The sequence below is a fragment of the Heptranchias perlo genome, unplaced genomic scaffold (genome assembly GCF_035084215.1).
Source record: "Heptranchias perlo isolate sHepPer1 unplaced genomic scaffold, sHepPer1.hap1 HAP1_SCAFFOLD_372, whole genome shotgun sequence".
In the NCBI taxonomy this organism is placed as follows: Eukaryota; Metazoa; Chordata; class Chondrichthyes; order Hexanchiformes; family Hexanchidae; genus Heptranchias; species Heptranchias perlo.
The window spans coordinates 1-20,195 of NW_027139384.1; the positions used below are offsets into that span (position 1 = coordinate 1).

A 20,195-nucleotide genomic window follows, 5' to 3' on the forward strand; every position below is an offset into this window, starting at 1 on the left:
GTTACAGGGATAAGGAGGGCCAGGGAGGGATTGGAACAGGAGGATGAGAATTTTTAAAATCGAGGCGTTCCCGGACCGGGAGCCGATATCGGTCAGCGAGCACAGCGGGGGGGCGGGGGGTGATGGGTGAACGGGACTCGGTGCGAGTTAGGGTACGAGGGGGGAGGGGGAGAGGCAGAGGGGGAAAAGCACCGAAGGGAGATTCCCCACTCGAGTGGCGTCACTTACCTTCAGAAACCGATGGAGTAAGAAGGTGAACCAGTTTGTCAGCATTTTCTCAGCTACCGACTCGGTCCTGAAACGAGTACAAGGCACGAGTTAGAAACACGGCCAGATCGGACTGTGCAACTCCCCCCTCGCACCGCGGCGGCCCGGCAAACACCCGCACCGTCCGAGTCAGGCGCTGAGCCAAACGGACCAGGAAGGCTGCATCTCCACACAGGATCGTGCCGAGGTGGCCAGTGGTCTGGCGGGCGTGTGATGTGGGGTGAGGCAGGGGAACGAGGGCCCAGGGAAGGACCAGGGAACGTGGGAGGAGGGAGGAGAGGAGACGAGGAGTCAGGGAAGGATGAGGAGATGTTGAGGGAGGGAGGGGGAGAGGAGGACTCAGGGGAGGATGAGGAGACGTTGAGGGAGGGAGGGGGAGAGGAGGACTCAGGGGAGGATGAGGAGATGTTGGGGGAGGGAGGGAGGAGAGGAGGACTCAGAGGAGCATGAGGAGACGTTGAGGGAGGGAGGAGAGGAGGACTCAGGGGAGCATGAGGAGACGTTGAGGGAGGGAGGAGAGGAGGACTCAGGGGAGGATGAGGAGATGTTGAGGGAGGGAGGGGGAGAGGAGGACTCAGGGGAGGATGAGGAGACATTGAGGGAGTGAGGGAGAGGAGGATGAGGAGACGTTGAGGGAGGGAGGGAGAGGAGGACTAAGGGAAGGATGAGGAGATGTTGGAGGAGGGAGGGAGGAGAGGACTCAGGGGAGGATGAGGAGATGTTGGGGGAGGAAGGGAGAGGAGGACTGAGGGGAGGATGAGGAGACGTTGAGGGAGGGAGAGGAGGACTCAGGGAAGGATGAGGAGTCGTTGAGGGAGGGAGGAGAGGAGGACTCAGGGAAGGATGAGGAGATGTTGAGGGAGGGAGGGGGGAGAGGAGGACTCAGGGGAGGATGAGGAGATGTTGGAGGAGGGAGGGAGGAGAGGAGGACCAGGGGAGGATGAGGAGACGTTGAGGGAGGGAGGGAGGAGAGGAGGATGAGGAGATGTTGGAGGAGGGAGGGAGGAGAGGAGGACTCAGGGGAGGATGAGGTGATGTTGGAGGAGGGAGGGAGGAGAGGAGGACTCAGGGGAGGATGAGGAGATGATGGAGGAGGGAGGGAGGAGAGGACTCAGGGGAGGATGAGGAGATGATGGAGGAGGGAGGGAGGAGTGGAGGACTCAGGGGAGGATGAGGAGATGATGGAGGAGGGAGGGAGGAGAGGACTCAGGGGAGGATGAGGAGATGATGGAGGAGGGAGGGAGGAGTGGAGGACTCAGGGGAGGATGAGGAGATGATGGAGGAGGGAGGGAGGAGAGGAGGACTCAGGGGAGGATGAGGAGATGTTGGAGGAGGGAGGGAGGAGAGGAGGACTCAGGGGAGGATGAGGAGACGTTGAGGGAGGGAGGGAGGAGAGGAGGACTCAGGGGAGGATGAGGAGACGTTGGGGGAGGGAGGGAGGAGAGGACTCAGGGGAGGATGAGGAGATGATGGAGGAGGGAGGGAGGAGAGGAGGACTCAGGGGAGGATGAGGAGATGATGGAGGAGGGAGGGAGGAGTGGAGGACTCAGGGGAGGATGAGGAGATGTTGGGGGAGGGAGGGAGGAGAGGAGGACTCAGGGGAGGATGAGGAGACGTTGGGGGAGGGAGGGAGGAGAGGAGGACCAGGGGAGGATGAGGAGATGTTGGAGGAGGGAGGGAGGAGAGGACTCAGGGGAGGATGAGGAGATGATGGAGGAGGGAGGGAGGAGAGGACTCAGGGGAGGATGAGGAGATGATGGAGGAGGGAGGGAGGAGAGGAGGACTCAGGGGAGGATGAGGAGATGTTGGAGGAGGGAGGGAGGAGAGGAGGACTCAGGGGAGGATGAGGAGATGTTGGAGGAGGGAGGGAGGAGAGGACTCAGGGGAGGATGAGGAGATGTTGGAGGAGGGAGGGAGGAGAGGAGGACTCAGGGGAGGATAAGGAGACGTTGGGGGAGGGAGGGAGGAGAGGAGGATGAGGAGATGTTGGGGGGGGGAGAGGAGGACTCAGGGGAGGATGAGGAGACGTTGAGGGAGGGAGGGGGGAGAGGAGGATGAGGAGACGTTGAGGGAGGGAGGGAGGAGAGGAGGCCTCAGGGGAGGATGAGGAGATGTTGGAGGAGGGGGGGGGAGAGGAGGATGAGGAGACGTTGAGGGAGGAGAGGAGGCCTCACCTGCGGAGCAGCAGCTTGGGGTGGTTTTTGTTCTCCAGGTTCTTCTCGATCAGGTCGGACAGGAGTTGTTTGAGGACCACGGTGGCGTACTGCATCTTGCCCTGCAGCGCCGTCATGACCAGTGAGGCCACATTGCCCCGGTCCCGCATCGAGAAGCTGCGTTGGGCCTCCAGCGTGCGGACGAAGGTCAGGAGGAAGACTTTGTTGTTGAGCAGCTGGCCAAAGATCCTGAGAGCCTTCTCCACGTTGGCGGGAGCCTGCGGGGGAGGGGGGGGGGGTGAGGAGGGAGACGGACACAGCCGGTCAGGTCCCAGTAAGATTGCTCCCCCTTCCCAGCACCCCCTGGCGTTGCTCAGTGCAGGTCAGAGGAGCGTTACACCAAGTCACGCCCGAAGTATTATTCCGCTGCTAAGGTGGGCCTGCCCCTTTAAGATTAACAGATCGTGTAAATAAGCCTGTTCTCTGAGGTTGGACATATCTTGGCATCAATTGCAGGCGAATTACTGCCCCTGTTAGATGTTTCCCTGCTGAGGTCCTCCTTCTGAGGGAAAGGCCAGGTAATCTCAAGGTCAAAGGTGTGCAGAGGGAGCTTTACTCTGTATCTAACCCTGTACCTGCCCTGGGAGTGTTTGATGGGACAGTGTAGAGGGAGCTTTACTCTGTATCTAACCCTGTACCTGCCCTGGGAGTGTTTGACGGGACAGTGTAGAGGGAGCTTTACTCTGTGTCTAACCCTGTACCTGCCCTGGGAGTGTTTGATGGGACAGTGTAGAGGGAGCTTTACTCTGTATCTAACCCTGTACCTGCCCTGGGAGTGTTTGATGGGACAGTGTAGAGGGAGCTTTACTCTGTATCTAACCCTGTACCTGCCCTGGGAGTGTTTGACGGGACAGTGTAGAGGGAGCTTTCCTCTGTATCTAACCCTGTACCTGCCCCTGGGAGTGTTTGATGGGACAGTGTAGAGGGAGCTTTACTCTGTATCTAACCCTGTACCTGCCCTGGGAGTGTTTGATGGGACAGTGTAGAGGGAGCTTTACTCTGTATCTAACCCTGTACCTGCCCTGGGAGTGTTTGACGGGACAGTGCAGAGGGAGCTTTCCTCTGTATCGAACCCTGTACCTGCCCTGGGAGTGTTTGATGGGACAGTGTAGAGGGAGCTTTACTCTGTATCTAACCCTGTACCTGCCCTGGGAGTGTTTGATGGGACAGTGTAGAGGGAGCTTTACTCTGTATCTAACCCTGTACCTGCCCTGGGAGTGTTTGATGGGACAGTGTAGAGGGAGCTTTACTCTGTATCTAACCCTGTACCTGCCCTGGGAGTGTTTGACGGGACAGTGTAGAGGGAGCTTTCCTCTGTATCTAACCCTGTACCTGCCCTGGGAGTGTTTGATGGGACAGTGTAGAGGGAGCTTTACTCTGGATCTAACCCTGTACCTGCCCTGGGAGTGTTTGATGGGACAGTGTAGAGGGAGCTTTACTCTGAATCTAACCCTGTACCTGCCCTGGGAGTGTTTGACGGGACAGTGTAGAGGGAGCTTTACTCTGTATCTAACCCTGTACCTGCCCTGGGAGTGTTTGATGGGACAGTGTAGAGGGAGCTTTCCTCTGTATCTAACCCTGTACCTGCCCTGGGAGTGTTTGATGGGACAGTGTAGAGGGAGCTTTACTCTGTATCTAACCCTGTACCTGCCCTGGGAGTGTTTGATGGGACAGTGTAGAGGGAGCTTTACTCTGTATCTAACCCTGTACCTGCCCTGGGAGTGTTTGATGGGACAGTGTAGAGGGAGCTTTACTCTGTATCTAACCCTGTACCTGCCCTGGGAGTGTTTGATGGGACAGTGTAGAGGGAGCTTTACTCTGTATCTAACCCTGTACCTGCCCTGGGAGTGTTTGACGGGACAGTGCAGAGGGAGCTTTCCTCTGTATCGAACCCTGTACCTGCCCTGGGAGTGTTTGATGGGACAGTGTAGAGGGAGCTTTACTCTGTATCTAACCCTGTACCTGCCCTGGGAGTGTTTGATGGGACAGTGTAGAGGGAGCTTTACTCTGTATCTAACCCTGTACCTGCCCTGGGAGTGTTTGATGGGACAGTGTAGAGGGAGCTTTACTCTGTATCTAACCCTGTACCTGCCCTGGGAGTGTTTGACGGGACAGTGTAGAGGGAGCTTTCCTCTGTATCTAACCCTGTACCTGCCCTGGGAGTGTTTGATGGGACAGTGTAGAGGGAGCTTTACTCTGGATCTAACCCTGTACCTGCCCTGGGAGTGTTTGATGGGACAGTGTAGAGGGAGCTTTACTCTGAATCTAACCCTGTACCTGCCCTGGGAGTGTTTGACGGGACAGTGTAGAGGGAGCTTTACTCTGTATCTAACCCTGTACCTGCCCTGGGAGTGTTTGATGGGACAGTGTAGAGGGAGCTTTCCTCTGTATCTAACCCTGTACCTGCCCTGGGAGTGTTTGATGGGACAGTGTAGAGGGAGCTTTACTCTGTATCTAACCCTGTACCTGCCCTGGGAGTGTTTGATGGGACAGTGTAGAGGGAGCTTTACTCTGTATCTAACCCTGTACCTGCCCTGGGAGTGTTTGATGGGACAGTGTAGAGGGAGCTTTACTCTGTATCTAACCCTGTACCTGCCCTGGGAGTGTTTGATGGGACAGTGTAGAGGGAGCTTTACTCTGTATCTAACCCTGTACCTGCCCTGGGAGTGTTTGATGGGACAGTGTAGAGGGAGCTTTACTCTGTATCTAACCCTGTACCTGCCCTGGGAGTGTTTGATGGGACAGTGTAGAGGGAGCTTTACTCTGTATCCAACCCTGTACCTGCCCTGGGAGTGTTTGATGGGACAGTGTAGAGGGAGCTTTACTCTGTATCTAACCCTGTACCTGCCCTGGGAGTGTTTGACGGGACAGTGTAGAGGGAGCTTTACTCTGTATCTAACCCTGTACCTGCCCTGGGAGTGTTTGACGGGACAGTGTAGAGGGAGCTTTACTCTGTATCTAACCCTGTACCTGCCCTGGGAGTGTTTGATGGGACAGTGTAGAGGGAGCTTTACTCTGTATCTAACCCTGTACCTGCCCTGGGAGTGTTTGACGGGACAGTGTAGAGGGAGCTTTACTCTGTATCTAACCCTGTACCTGCCCTGGGAGTGTTTGATGGGACAGTGTAGAGGGAGCTTTACTCTGTATCTAACCCTGTACCTGCCCTGGGAGTGTTTGATGGGACAGTGTAGAGGGAGCTTTACTCTGTATCTAACCCTGTACCTGCCCTGGGAGTGTTTGACGGGACAGTGCAGAGGGAGCTTTCCTCTGTATCGAACCCTGTACCTGCCCTGGGAGTGTTTGATGGGACAGTGTAGAGGGAGCTTTACTCTGTATCTAACCCTGTACCTGCCCTGGGAGTGTTTGATGGGACAGTGTAGAGGGAGCTTTACTCTGTATCTAACCCTGTACCTGCCCTGGGAGTGTTTGATGGGACAGTGTAGAGGGAGCTTTACTCTGTATCTAACCCTGTACCTGCCCTGGGAGTGTTTGACGGGACAGTGTAGAGGGAGCTTTCCTCTGTATCTAACCCTGTACCTGCCCTGGGAGTGTTTGATGGGACAGTGTAGAGGGAGCTTTACTCTGGATCTAACCCTGTACCTGCCCTGGGAGTGTTTGATGGGACAGTGTAGAGGGAGCTTTACTCTGAATCTAACCCTGTACCTGCCCTGGGAGTGTTTGACGGGACAGTGTAGAGGGAGCTTTACTCTGTATCTAACCCTGTACCTGCCCTGGGAGTGTTTGACGGGACAGTGTAGAGGGAGCTTTACTCTGTATCTAACCCTGTACCTGCCCTGGGAGTGTTTGATGGGACAGTGTAGAGGGAGCTTTCCTCTGTATCTAACCCTGTACCTGCCCTGGGAGTGTTTGATGGGACAGTGTAGAGGGAGCTTTACTCTGTATCTAACCCTGTACCTGCCCTGGGAGTGTTTGATGGGACAGTGTAGAGGGAGCTTTACTCTGTATCTAACCCTGTACCTGCCCTGGGAGTGTTTGATGGGACAGTGTAGAGGGAGCTTTACTCTGTATCTAACCCTGTACCTGCCCTGGGAGTGTTTGATGGGACAGTGTAGAGGGAGCTTTACTCTGTATCTAACCCTGTACCTGCCCTGGGAGTGTTTGATGGGACAGTGTAGAGGGAGCTTTACTCTGTATCTAACCCTGTACCTGCCCTGGGAGTGTTTGATGGGACAGTGTAGAGGGAGCTTTACTCTGTATCCAACCCTGTACCTGCCCTGGGAGTGTTTGATGGGACAGTGTAGAGGGAGCTTTACTCTGTATCTAACCCTGTACCTGCCCTGGGAGTGTTTGACGGGACAGTGTAGAGGGAGCTTTACTCTGTATCTAACCCTGTACCTGCCCTGGGAGTGTTTGACGGGACAGTGTAGAGGGAGCTTTACTCTGTATCTAACCCTGTACCTGCCCTGGGAGTGTTTGATGGGACAGTGTAGAGGGAGCTTTACTCTGTATCTAACCCTGTACCTGCCCTGGGAGTGTTTGACGGGACAGTGTAGAGGGAGCTTTACTCTGTATCTAACCCTGTACCTGCCCTGGGAGTGTTTGATGGGACAGTGTAGAGGGAGCTTTCCTCTGTATCTAACCCTGTACCTGCCCTGGGAGTGTTTGATGGGACAGTGTGGAGGGAGCTTTACTCTGTATCTAACCCTGTACCTGCCCTGGGAGTGTTTGATGGGACAGTGTAGAGGGAGCTTTACTCTGTATCTAACCCTGTACCTGCCCTGGGAGTGTTTGATGGGACAGTGTAGAGGGAGCTTTACTCTGTATCTAACCCTGTACCTGCCCTGGGAGTGTTTGATGGGACAGTGTAGAGGGAGCTTTACTCTGTATCTAACCCTGTACCTGCCCTGGGAGTGTTTGACGGGACAGTGTAGAGGGAGCTTTCCTCTGTATCTAACCCTGTACCTGCCCTGGGAGTGTTTGATGGGACAGTGTAGAGGGAGCTTTACTCTGTATCTAACCCTGTACCTGCCCTGGGAGTGTTTGATGGGACAGTGTAGAGGGAGCTTTACTCTGTATCTAACCCTGTACCTGCCCTGGGAGTGTTTGATGGGACACTGTAGAGGGAGCTTTCCTCTGTATCTAACCCTGTACCTGCCCTGGGAGTGTTTGATGGGACAGTGTAGAGGGAGCTTTACTCTGTATCTAACCCTGTACCTGCCCTGGGAGTGTTTGATGGGACAGTGTAGAGGGAGCTTTCCTCTGTATCTAACCCTGTACCTGCCCTGGGAGTGTTTGATGGGACAGTGTAGAGGGAGCTTTACTCTGTATCTAACCCTGTACCTGCCCTGGGAGTGTTTGATGGGACAGTGTAGAGGGAGCTTTACTCTGTATCTAACCCTGTACCTGCCCTGGGAGTGTTTGATGGGACAGTGCAGAGGGAGCTTTACTCTGTATCTAACCCTGTACCTGCCCTGGGAGTGTTTGATGGGACAGTGTAGAGGGAGCTTTACTCTGTATCTAACCCTGTACCTGCCCTGGGAGTGTTTGATGGGACAGTGTGGAGGGAGCTTTACTCTGTATCGAACCCTGTACCTGCCCTGGGAGTGTTTGATGGGACAGTGTAGAGGGAGCTTTACTCTGTATCTAACCCTGTACCTGCCCTGGGAGTGTTTGATGGGACAGTGTAGAGGGAGCTTTACTCTGTATCTAACCCTGTACCTGCCCTGGGAGTGTTTGATGGGACAGTGTAGAGGGAGCTTTACTCTGTATCTAACCCTGTACCTGCCCTGGGAGTGTTTGACGGGACAGTGTAGAGGGAGCTTTCCTCTGTATCTAACCCTGTACCTGCCCTGGGAGTGTTTGATGGGACAGTGTAGAGGGAGCTTTACTCTGTATCTAACCCTGTACCTGCCCTGGGAGTGTTTGATGGGACAGTGTAGAGGGAGCTTTACTCTGTATCTAACCCTGTACCTGCCCTGGGAGTGTTTGACGGGACAGTGTAGAGGGAGCTTTACTCTGTATCTAACCCTGTACCTGCCCTGGGAGTGTTTGATGGGACAGTGCAGAGGGAGCTTTCCTCTGTATCTAACCCTGTACCTGCCCTGGGAGTGTTTGATGGGACAGTGTAGAGGGAGCTTTACTCTGTATCTAACCCTGTACCTGCCCTGGGAGTGTTTGATGGGACAGTGTAGAGGGAGCTTTACTCTGTATCTAACCCTGTACCTGCCCTGGGAGTGTTTGATGGGACAGTGTAGAGGGAGCTTTACTCTGTATCTAACCCTGTACCTGCCCTGGGAGTGTTTGATGGGACAGTGTAGAGGGAGCTTTACTCTGTATCTAACCCTGTACCTGCCCTGGGAGTGTTTGATGGGACAGTGTAGAGGGAGCTTTACTCTATCTAACCCTGTACCTGCCCTGGGAGTGTTTGATGGGACAGTGTAGAGGGAGCTTTACTCTGTATCTAACCCTGTACCTGCCCTGGGAGTGTTTGATGGGACAGTGTAGAGGGAGCTTTACTCTGTATCTAACCCTGTACCTTCCCTGGGAGTGTTTGAGGGGACAGTGCAGAGGGAGCTTTCCTCTGTATCGAACCCTGTACCTGCCCAGGGAGTGTTTGATGGGACAGTGTAGAGGGAGCTTTACTCTGTATCTAACCCTGTACCTGCCCTGGGAGTGTTTGATGGGACAGTGTAGAGGGAGCTTTACTCTGTATCTAACCCTGTACCTGCCCTGGGAGTGTTTGATGGGACAGTGTAGAGGGAGCTTTACTCTGTATCTAACCCTGTACCTGCCCTGGGAGTGTTTGACGGGACAGTGTAGAGGGAGCTTTCCTCTGTATCTAACCCTGTACCTGCCCTGGGAGTGTTTGATGGGACAGTGTAGAGGGAGCTTTACTCTGTATCTAACCCTGTACCTGCCCTGGGAGTGTTTGATGGGACAGTGCAGAGGGAGCTTTACTCTGTATCTAACCCTGTACCTGCCCTGGGAGTGTTTGATGGGACAGTGTAGAGGGAGCTTTACTCTGTATCTCACCCTGTACCTGCCCTGGGAGTGTTTGATGGGACAGTGTGGAGGGAGCTTTACTCTGTATCTAACCCTGTACCTGCCCTGGGAGTGTTTGATGGGACAGTGCAGAGGGAGCTTTACTCTGTATCTAACCCTGTACCTGCCCTGGGAGTGTTTGATGGGACAGTGTAGAGGGAGCTTTACTCTGTATCTAACCCTGTACCTGCCCTGGGAGTGTTTGATGGGACAGTGTAGAGGGAGCTTTACTCTGTATCTAACCCTGTACCTGCCCTGGGAGTGTTTGACGGGACAGTGTAGAGGGAGCTTTCCTCTGTATCTAACCCTGTACCTGCCCTGGAAGTGTTTGACGGGACAGTGTAGAGGGAGCTTTACTCTGTATCTAACCCTGTACCTGCCCTGGGAGTGTTTGATGGGACAGTGCAGAGGGAGCTTTACTCTGTATCTAACCCTGTACCTGCCCTGGGAGTGTTTGACGGGACAGTGTAGAGGGAGCTTTACTCTGTATCTAACCCTGTACCTGCCCTGGGAGTGTTTGATGGGACAGTGTAGAGGGAGCTTTCCTCTGTATCTAACCCTGTACCTGCCCTGGGAGTGTTTGATGGGACAGTGTAGAGGGAGCTTTACTCTGTATCTAACCCTGTACCTGCCCTGGGAGTGTTTGATGGGACAGTGTAGAGGGAGCTTTACTCTGTATCTAACCCTGTACCTGCCCTGGGAGTGTTTGATGGGACAGTGTCGAGGGAGCTTTACTCTGTATCTAACCCTGTACCTGCCCTGGGAGTGTTTGATGGGACAGTGTAGAGGGAGCTTTACTCTGTATCTAACCCTGTACCTGCCCTGGGAGTGTTTGATGGGACAGTGTGGAGGGAGCTTTACTCTGTATCTAACCCTGTACCTGCCCTGGGAGTGTTTGATGGGACAGTGTAGAGGGAGCTTTACTCTGTATCTAACCCTGTACCTGCCCTGGGAGTGTTTGATGGGACAGTGTAGAGGGAGCTTTACTCTGTATCTAACCCTGTACCTGCCCTGGGAGTGTTTGATGGGACAGTGTAGAGGGAGCTTTACTCTGTATCTAACCCTGTACCTGCCCTGGGAGTGTTTGACGGGACAGTGTAGAGGGAGCTTTACTCTGTATCTAACCCTGTACCTGCCCTGGGAGTGTTTGATGGGACAGTGTAGAGGGAGCTTTACTCTGTATCTAACCCTGTACCTGCCCTGGGAGTGTTTGATGGGACAGTGTAGAGGGAGCTTTACTCTGTATCTAACCCTGTACCTGCCCTGGGAGAGTTTGACGGGACAGTGTAGAGGGAGCTTTACTCTGTATCTAACCCTGTACCTGCCCTGGGAGTGTTTGATGGGACAGTGCAGAGGGAGCTTTCCTCTGTATCTAACCCTGTACCTGCCCTGGGAGTGTTTGATGGGACAGTGTAGAGGGAGCTTTACTCTGTATCTAACCCTGTACCTGCCCTGGGAGTGTTTGATGGGACAGTGTAGAGGGAGCTTTACTCTGTATCTAACCCTGTACCTGCCCTGGGAGTGTTTGATGGGACAGTGTAGAGGGAGCTTTACTCTGTATCTAACCCTGTACCTGCCCTGGGAGTGTTTGATGGGACAGTGTAGAGGGAGCTTTACTCTGTATCTAACCCTGTACCTGCCCTGGGAGTGTTTGATGGGACAGTGTAGAGGGAGCTTTACTCTGTATCTAACCCTGTACCTGCCCTGGGAGTGTTTGATGGGACAGTGTAGAGGGAGCTTTACTCTGTATCTAACCCTGTACCTGCCCTGGGAGTGTTTGATGGGACAGTGTAGAGGGAGCTTTACTCTGTATCTAACCCTGTACCTGCCCTGGGAGTGTTTGACGGGACAGTGCAGAGGGAGCTTTCCTCTGTATCGAACCCTGTACCTGCCCTGGGAGTGTTTGATGGGACAGTGTAGAGGGAGCTTTACTCTGTATCTAACCCTGTACCTGCCCTGGGAGTGTTTGATGGGACAGTGTAGAGGGAGCTTTACTCTGTATCTAACCCTGTACCTGCCCTGGGAGTGTTTGATGGGACAGTGTAGAGGGAGCTTTGCTCTGTATCTAACCCTGTACCTGCCCTGGGAGTGTTTGACGGGACAGTGTAGAGGGAGCTTTCCTCTGTATCTAACCCTGTACCTGCCCTGGGAGTGTTTGATGGGACAGTGTAGAGGGAGCTTTACTCTGTATCTAACCCTGTACCTGCCCTGGGAGTGTTTGATGGGACAGTGTAGAGGGAGCTTTACTCTGTATCTAACCCTGTACCTGCCCTGGGAGTGTTTGACGGGACAGTGTAGAGGGAGCTTTACTCTGTATCTAACCCTGTACCTGCCCTGGGAGTGTTTGATGGGACAGTGTAGAGGGAGCTTTCCTCTGTATCTAACCCTGTACCTGCCCTGGGAGTGTTTGATGGGACAGTGTAGAGGGAGCTTTACTCTGTATCTAACCCTGTACCTGCCCTGGGAGTGTTTGATGGGACAGTGTAGAGGGAGCTTTACTCTGTATCTAACCCTGTACCTGCCCTGGGAGTGTTTGATGGGACAGTGTAGAGGGAGCTTTACTCTGTATCTAACCCTGTACCTGCCCTGGGAGTGTTTGATGGGACAGTGTAGAGGGAGCTTTACTCTGTATCTAACCCTGTACCTGCCCTGGGAGTGTTTGATGGGACAGTGTAGAGGGAGCTTTACTCTGTATCTAACCCTGTACCTGCCCTGGGAGTGTTTGATGGGACAGTGTAGAGGGAGCTTTACTCTGTATCTAACCCTGTACCTGCCCTGGGAGTGTTTGATGGGACAGTGTAGAGGGAGCTTTACTCTGTATCTAACCCTGTACCTGCCCTGGGAGTGTTTGACGGGACAGTGTAGAGGGAGCTTTCCTCTGTATCTAACCCTGTACCTGCCCTGGGAGTGTTTGACGGGACAGTGTAGAGGGAGCTTTACTCTGTATCTAACCCTGTACCTGCCCTGGGAGTGTTTGATGGGACAGTGTAGAGGGAGCTTTACTCTGTATCTAACCCTGTACCTGCCCTGGGAGTGTTTGACGGGACAGTGTAGAGGGAGCTTTACTCTGTATCTAACCCTGTACCTGCCCTGGGAGTGTTTGATGGGACAGTGTAGAGGGAGCTTTCCTCTGTATCTAACCCTGTACCTGCCCTGGGAGTGTTTGATGGGACAGTGTAGAGGGAGCTTTACTCTGTATCTAACCCTGTACCTGCCCTGGGAGTGTTTGATGGGACAGTGTAGAGGGAGCTTTACTCTGTATCTAACCCTGTACCTGCCCTGGGAGTGTTTGATGGGACAGTGTAGAGGGAGCTTTACTCTGTATCTCACCCTGTACCTGCCCTGGGAGTGTTTGATGGGACAGTGTAGAGGGAGCTTTACTCTGTATCTAACCCTGTACCTGCCCTGGGAGTGTTTGATGGGACAGTGTAGAGGGAGCTTTACTCTGTATCTAACCCTGTACCTGCCCTGGGAGTGTTTGATGGGACAGTGTAGAGGGAGCTTTACTCTGTATCTAACCCTGTACCTGCCCTGGGAGTGTTTGACGGGACAGTGTAGAGGGAGCTTTCCTCTGTATCTAACCCTGTACCTGCCCTGGAAGTGTTTGACGGGACAGTGTAGAGGGAGCTTTACTCTGTATCTAACCCTGTACCTGCCCTGGGAGTGTTTGACGGGACAGTGTAGAGGGAGCTTTACTCTGTATCTAACCCTGTACCTGCCCTGGGAGTGTTTGACGGGACAGTGTAGAGGGAGCTTTACTCTGTATCTAACCCTGTACCTGCCCTGGGAGTGTTTGATGGGACAGTGTAGAGGGAGCTTTCCTCTGTATCTAACCCTGTACCTGCCCTGGGAGTGTTTGATGGGACAGTGTAGAGGGAGCTTTACTCTGTATCTAACCCTGTACCTGCCCTGGGAGTGTTTGATGGGACAGTGTAGAGGGAGCTTTACTCTGTATCTAACCCTGTACCTGCCCTGGGAGTGTTTGATGGGACAGTGTAGAGGGAGCTTTACTCTGTATCTAACCCTGTACCTGCCCTGGGAGTGTTTGATGGGACAGTGTAGAGGGAGCTTTACTCTGTATCTAACCCTGTACTTGCCCTGGGAGTGTTTGATGGGACAGTGTAGAGGGAGCTTTACTCTGTATCTAACCCTGTACCTGCCCTGGGAGTGTTTGACGGGACAGTGTAGAGGGAGCTTTACTCTGTATCTAACCCTGTACCTGCCCTGGGAGTGTTTGATGGGACAGTGTAGAGGGAGCTTTACTCTGTATCTAACCCTGTACCTGCCCTGGGAGTGTTTGATGGGACAGTGTAGAGGGAGCTTTACTCTGTATCTAACCCTGTACCTGCCCTGGGAGTGTTTGATGGGACAGTGTAGAGGGAGCTTTACTCTGTATCTAACCCTGTACCTGCCCTGGGAGTGTTTGACGGGACAGTGCAGAGGGAGCTTTCCTCTGTATCGAACCCTGTACCTGCCCTGGGAGTGTTTGATGGGACAGTGTAGAGGGAGCTTTACTCTGTATCTAACCCTGTACCTGCCCTGGGAGTGTTTGATGGGACAGTGTAGAGGGAGCTTTACTCTGTATCTAACCCTGTACCTGCCCTGGGAGTGTTTGATGGGACAGTGTAGAGGGAGCTTTACTCTGTATCTAACCCTGTACCTGCCCTGGGAGTGTTTGACGGGACAGTGTAGAGGGAGCTTTCCTCTGTATCTAACCCTGTACCTGCCCTGGGAGTGTTTGATGGGACAGTGTAGAGGGAGCTTTACTCTGTATCTAACCCTGTACCTGCCCTGGGAGTGTTTGATGGGACAGTGTAGAGGGAGCTTTACTCTGTATCTAACCCTGTACCTGCCCTGGGAGTGTTTGATGGGACAGTGTAGAGGGAGCTTTACTCTGTATCTAACCCTGTACCTGCCCTGGGAGTGTTTGATGGGACAGTGTAGAGGGAGCTTTACTCTGTATCTAACCCTGTACCTGCCCTGGGAGTGTTTGATGGGACAGTGTAGAGGGAGCTTTACTCTGTATCTAACCCTGTACCTGCCCTGGGAGTGTTTGATGGGACAGTGTAGAGGGAGCTTTACTCTGTATCTAACCCTGTACCTGCCCTGGGAGTGTTTGATGGGACAGTGTAGAGGGAGCTTTACTCTGTATCTAACCCTGTACCTGCCCTGGGAGTGTTTGATGGGACAGTGTAGAGGGAGCTTTACTCTGTATCTAACCCTGTACCTGCCCTGGGAGTGTTTGACGGGACAGTGTAGAGGGAGCTTTCCTCTGTATCTAACCCTGTACCTGCCCTGGGAGTGTTTGACGGGACAGTGTAGAGGGAGCTTTACTCTGTATCTAACCCTGTACCTGCCCTGGGAGTGTTTGATGGGACAGTGTAGAGGGAGCTTTACTCTGTATCTAACCCTGTACCTGCCCTGGGAGTGTTTGACGGGACAGTGTAGAGGGAGCTTTACTCTGTATCTAACCCTGTACCTGCCCTGGGAGTGTTTGATGGGACAGTGTAGAGGGAGCTTTCCTCTGTATCTAACCCTGTACCTGCCCTGGGAGTGTTTGATGGGACAGTGTAGAGGGAGCTTTACTCTGTATCTAACCCTGTACCTGCCCTGGGAGTGTTTGATGGGACAGTGTAGAGGGAGCTTTACTCTGTATCTAACCCTGTACCTGCCCTGGGAGTGTTTGATGGGACAGTGTAGAGGGAGCTTTACTCTGTATCTAACCCTGTACCTGCCCTGGGAGTGTTTGATGGGACAGTGTAGAGGGAGCTTTACTCTGTATCTAACCCTGTACCTGCCCTGGGAGTGTTTGACGGGACAGTGTAGAGGGAGCTTTCCTCTGTATCTAACCCTGTACCTGCCCTGGGAGTGTTTGATGGGACAGTGTGGAGGGAGCTTTACTCTGTATCTAACCCTGTACCTGCCCTGGGAGTGTTTGATGGGACAGTGTAGAGGGAGCTTTACTCTGTATCTAACCCTGTACCTGCCCTGGGAGTGTTTGACGGGACAGTGTAGAGGGAGCTTTACTCTGTATCTAACCCTGTACCTGCCCTGGGAGTGTTTGATGGGACACTGTAGAGGGAGCTTTCCTCTGTATCTAACCCTGTACCTGCCCTGGGAGTGTTTGATGGGACAGTGTAGAGGGAGCTTTACTCTGTATCTAACCCTGTACCTGCCCTGGGAGTGTTTGATGGGACAGTGTAGAGGGAGCTTTACTCTGTATCTAACCCTGTACCTGCCCTGGGAGTGTTTGATGGGACAGTGTAGAGGGAGCTTTGCTCTGTATCTAACCCTGTACCTGCCCTGGGAGTGTTTGATGGGACAGTGTAGAGGGAGCTTTACTCTGTATCTAACCCTGTACCTGCCCTGGGAGTGTTTGATGGGACAGTGTAGAGGGAGCTTTACTCTGTATCTAACCCTGTACCTGCCCTGGAGTGTTTGATGGGACAGTGTAGAGGGAGCTTTACTCTGTATCTAACCCTGTACCTGCCCTGGGAGTGTTTGATGGGACAGTGTGGAGGGAGCTTTACTCTGTATCTAACCCTGTACCTGCCCTGGGAGTGTTTGATGGGACAGTGTAGAGGGAGCTTTACTCTGTATCTAACCCTGTACCTGCCCTGGGAGTGTTTGATGGGACAGTGTAGAGGGAGCTTTACTCTGTATCTAACCCTGTACCTGCCCTGGGAGTGTTTGATGGGACAGTGTAGAGGGAGCTTTACTCTGTATCTAACCCTGTACCTGCCCTGGGAGTGTTTGATGGGACAGTGTAGAGGGAGCTTTACTCTGTATCTAACCCTGTACCTGCCCTGGGAGTGTTTGACGGGACAGTGTAGAGGGAGCTTTCCTCTGTATCTAACCCTGTACCTGCCCTGGGAGTGTTTGATGGGACAGTGTAGAGGGAGCTTTACTCTGTATCTAACCCTGTACCTGCCCTGGGAGTGTTTGATGGGACAGTGTAGAGGGAGCTTTACTCTGTATCTAACCCTGTACCTGCCCTGGGAGTGTTTGATGGGACAGTGTAGAGGGAGCTTTACTCTGTATCTAACCCTGTACCTGCCCTGGGAGTGTTTGATGGGACAGTGTAGAGGGAGCTTTACTCTGTATCTAACCCTGTACCTGCCCTGGGAGTGTTTGATGGGACAGTGTAGAGGGAGCTTTACTCTGTATCTAACCCTGTACCTGCCCTGGGAGTGTTTGATGGGACAGTGTAGAGGGAGCTTTACTCTGTATCTAACCCTGTACCTGCCCTGGGAGTGTTTGATGGGACAGTGTAGAGGGAGCTTTACTCTGTATCTAACCCTGTACCTGCCCTGGGAGTGTTTGATGGGACAGTGTAGAGGGAGCTTTACTCTGTATCTAACCCTGTACCTGCCCTGGGAGTGTTTGACGGGACAGTGTAGAGGGAGCTTTCCTCTGTATCTAACCCTGTACCTGCCCTGGGAGTGTTTGACGGGACAGTGTAGAGGGAGCTTTACTCTGTATCTAACCCTGTACCTGCCCTGGGAGTGTTTGATGGGACAGTGTAGAGGGAGCTTTACTCTGTATCTAACCCTGTACCTGCCCTGGGAGTGTTTGACGGGACAGTGTAGAGGGAGCTTTACTCTGTATCTAACCCTGTACCTGCCCTGGGAGTGTTTGATGGGACAGTGTAGAGGGAGCTTTCCTCTGTATCTAACCCTGTACCTGCCCTGGGAGTGTTTGATGGGACAGTGTAGAGGGAGCTTTACTCTGTATCTAACCCTGTACCTGCCCTGGGAGTGTTTGATGGGACAGTGTAGAGGGAGCTTTACTCTGTATCTAACCCTGTACCTGCCCTGGGAGTGTTTGATGGGACAGTGTAGAGGGAGCTTTACTCTGTATCTAACCCTGTACCTGCCCTGGGAGTGTTTGATGGGACAGTGTAGAGGGAGCTTTACTCTGTATCTAACCCTGTACCTGCCCTGGGAGTGTTTGACGGGACAGTGTAGAGGGAGCTTTCCTCTGTATCTAACCCTGTACCTGCCCTGGGAGTGTTTGATGGGACAGTGTGGAGGGAGCTTTACTCTGTATCTAACCCTGTACCTGCCCTGGGAGTGTTTGATGGGACAGTGTAGAGGGAGCTTTACTCTGTATCTAACCCTGTACCTGCCCTGGGAGTGTTTGACGGGACAGTGTAGAGGGAGCTTTACTCTGTATCTAACCCTGTACCTGCCCTGGGAGTGTTTGATGGGACACTGTAGAGGGAGCTTTCCTCTGTATCTAACCCTGTACCTGCCCTGGGAGTGTTTGATGGGACAGTGTAGAGGGAGCTTTACTCTGTATCTAACCCTGTACCTGCCCTGGGAGTGTTTGATGGGACAGTGTAGAGGGAGCTTTACTCTGTATCTAACCCTGTACCTGCCCTGGGAGTGTTTGATGGGACAGTGTAGAGGGAGCTTTGCTCTGTATCTAACCCTGTACCTGCCCTGGGAGTGTTTGATGGGACAGTGTAGAGGGAGCTTTACTCTGTATCTAACCCTGTACCTGCCCTGGGAGTGTTTGATGGGACAGTGTAGAGGGAGCTTTACTCTGTATCTAACCCTGTACCTGCCCTGGGAGTGTTTGATGGGACAGTGTAGAGGGAGCTTTACTCTGTATCTAACCCTGTACCTGCCCTGGGAGTGTTTGATGGGACAGTGTGGAGGGAGCTTTACTCTGTATCTAACCCTGTACCTGCCCTGGGAGTGTTTGATGGGACAGTGTAGAGGGAGCTTTACTCTGTATCTAACCCTGTACCTGCCCTGGGAGTGTTTGATGGGACAGTGTAGAGGGAGCTTTACTCTGTATCTAACCCTGTACCTGCCCTGGGAGTGTTTGATGGGACAGTGTAGAGGGAGCTTTACTCTGTATCTAACCCTGTACCTGCCCTGGGAGTGTTTGACGGGACAGTGTAGAGGGAGCTTTCCTCTGTATCTAACCCTGTACCTGCCCTGGGAGTGTTTGATGGGACAGTGTAGAGGGAGCTTTACTCTGTATCTCACCCTGTTCCTGCCCTGGGAGTGTTTGATGGGACAGTGTAGAGGGAGCTTTACTCTGTATCTAACCCTGTACCTGCCCTGGGAGTGTTTGACGGGACAGTGTAGAGGGAGCTTTACTCTGTATCTAACCCTGTACCTGCCCTGGGAGTGTTTGATGGGACAGTGTAGAGGGAGCTTTCCTCTGTATCTAACCCTGTACCTGCCCTGGGAGTGTTTGATGGGACAGTGTAGAGGGAGCTTTACTCTGTATCTAACCCTGTACCTGCCCTGGGAGTGTTTGATGGGACAGTGTAGAGGGAGCTTTACTCTGTATCTAACCCTGTACCTGCCCTGGGAGTGTTTGATGGGGACAGTGTAGAGGGAGCTTTACTCTGTATCTAACCCTGTACCTGCCCTGGGAGTGTTTGACGGGACAGTGTAGAGGGAGCTTTACTCTGTATCTAACCCTGTACCTGCCCTGGGAGTGTTTGATGGGACAGTGTAGAGGGAGCTTTACTCTGTATCTAACCCTGTACCTGCCCTGGGAGTGTTTGACGGGACAGTGTAGAGGGAGCTTTACTCTGTATCTAACCCTGTACCTGCCCTGGGAGTGTTTGATGGGACAGTGTAGAGGGAGCTTTACTCTGTATCTAACCCTGTAACTGCCCTGGGAGTGTTTGATGGGACAGTGTAGAGGGAGCTTTACTCTGTATCTAACCCTGTACCTGCCCTGGGAGTGTTTGATGGGGACAGTGTAGAGGGAGCTTTACTCTGTATCTAACCCTGTACCTGCCCTGGGAGTGTTTGATGGGACAGTGTAGAGGGAGCTTTACTCTGTATCTAACCCTGTACCTGCCCTGGGAGTGTTTGATGGGACAGTGTAGAGGGAGCTTTACTCTGTATCTAACCCTGTACCTGCCTGGGGAGTGTTTGACGGGACAGTGTAGAGGGAGCTTTACTCTGTATCTAACCTTGTACCTGCCCTGGGAGTGTTTGATGGGACAGTGTCGAGGGAGCTTTACTCTGTATCTAACCCTGTACCTGCCCTGGGAGTGTTTGATGGGACAGTGTCGAGGGAGCTTTACTCTGTATCTAACCCTGTACCTGCCCTGGGAGTGTTTGATGGGACAGTGTAGAGGGAGCTTTACTCTGTATCTAACCCTGTACCTGCCCTGGGAGTGTTTGATGGGACGGTGTAGAGGGAGCTTTACTCTGTATCTAACCCTGTACCTGCCCTGGGAGTGTTTGATGGGACAGTGTAGAGGGAGCTTTACTCTGTATCTAACCCTGTACCTGCCCTGGGAGTGTTTGATGGGGACAGTGTAGAGGGAGCTTTACTCTGTATCTAACCCTGTACCTGCCCTGGGAGTGTTTGACGGGACAGTGTCGAGGGAGCTTTACTCTGTATCTAACCCTGTACCTGCCCTGGGAGTGTTTGATGGGACAGTGTAGAGGGAGCTTTACTCTGTATCTAACCCTGTACCTGCCCTGGGAGTGTTTGACGGGACAGTGTCGAGGGAGCTTTACTCTGTATCTAACCCTGTACCTGCCCTGGGAGTGTTTGACGGGACAGTGTAGAGGGAGCTTTACTCTGTATCTAACCCTGTACCTGCCCTGGGAGTGTTTGACGGGACAGTGTCGAGGGAGCTTTACTCTGTATCTAACCCTGTACCTGCCCTGGGAGTGTTTGACGGGACAGTGTAGAGGGAGCTTTACTCTGTATCTCACCCTGTACCTG

The 20,195-nt window shown here is 53.0% G+C and overlaps 1 protein-coding gene across 1 annotated transcript in view; it reads right to left on the reverse strand.

Moving 5' to 3' along the window:
* Positions 1-228: 228 nt before the first annotated feature.
* Positions 229-20,195, reverse strand: part of LOC137311619 (plexin A3-like) — a gene marked incomplete at its 3' end in the record, with an annotated part of 195,978 nt that continues 176,011 nt past the window's right edge. The window contains exons 21-22 of the mRNA XM_067978717.1: positions 2,442-2,698; positions 229-295 (exon numbers count right to left, since the gene is read on the reverse strand). Coding sequence (XP_067834818.1) covers positions 229-295; positions 2,442-2,698 — 324 coding nt within the window. The remainder of the gene's footprint in view (positions 296-2,441; positions 2,699-20,195) is intronic.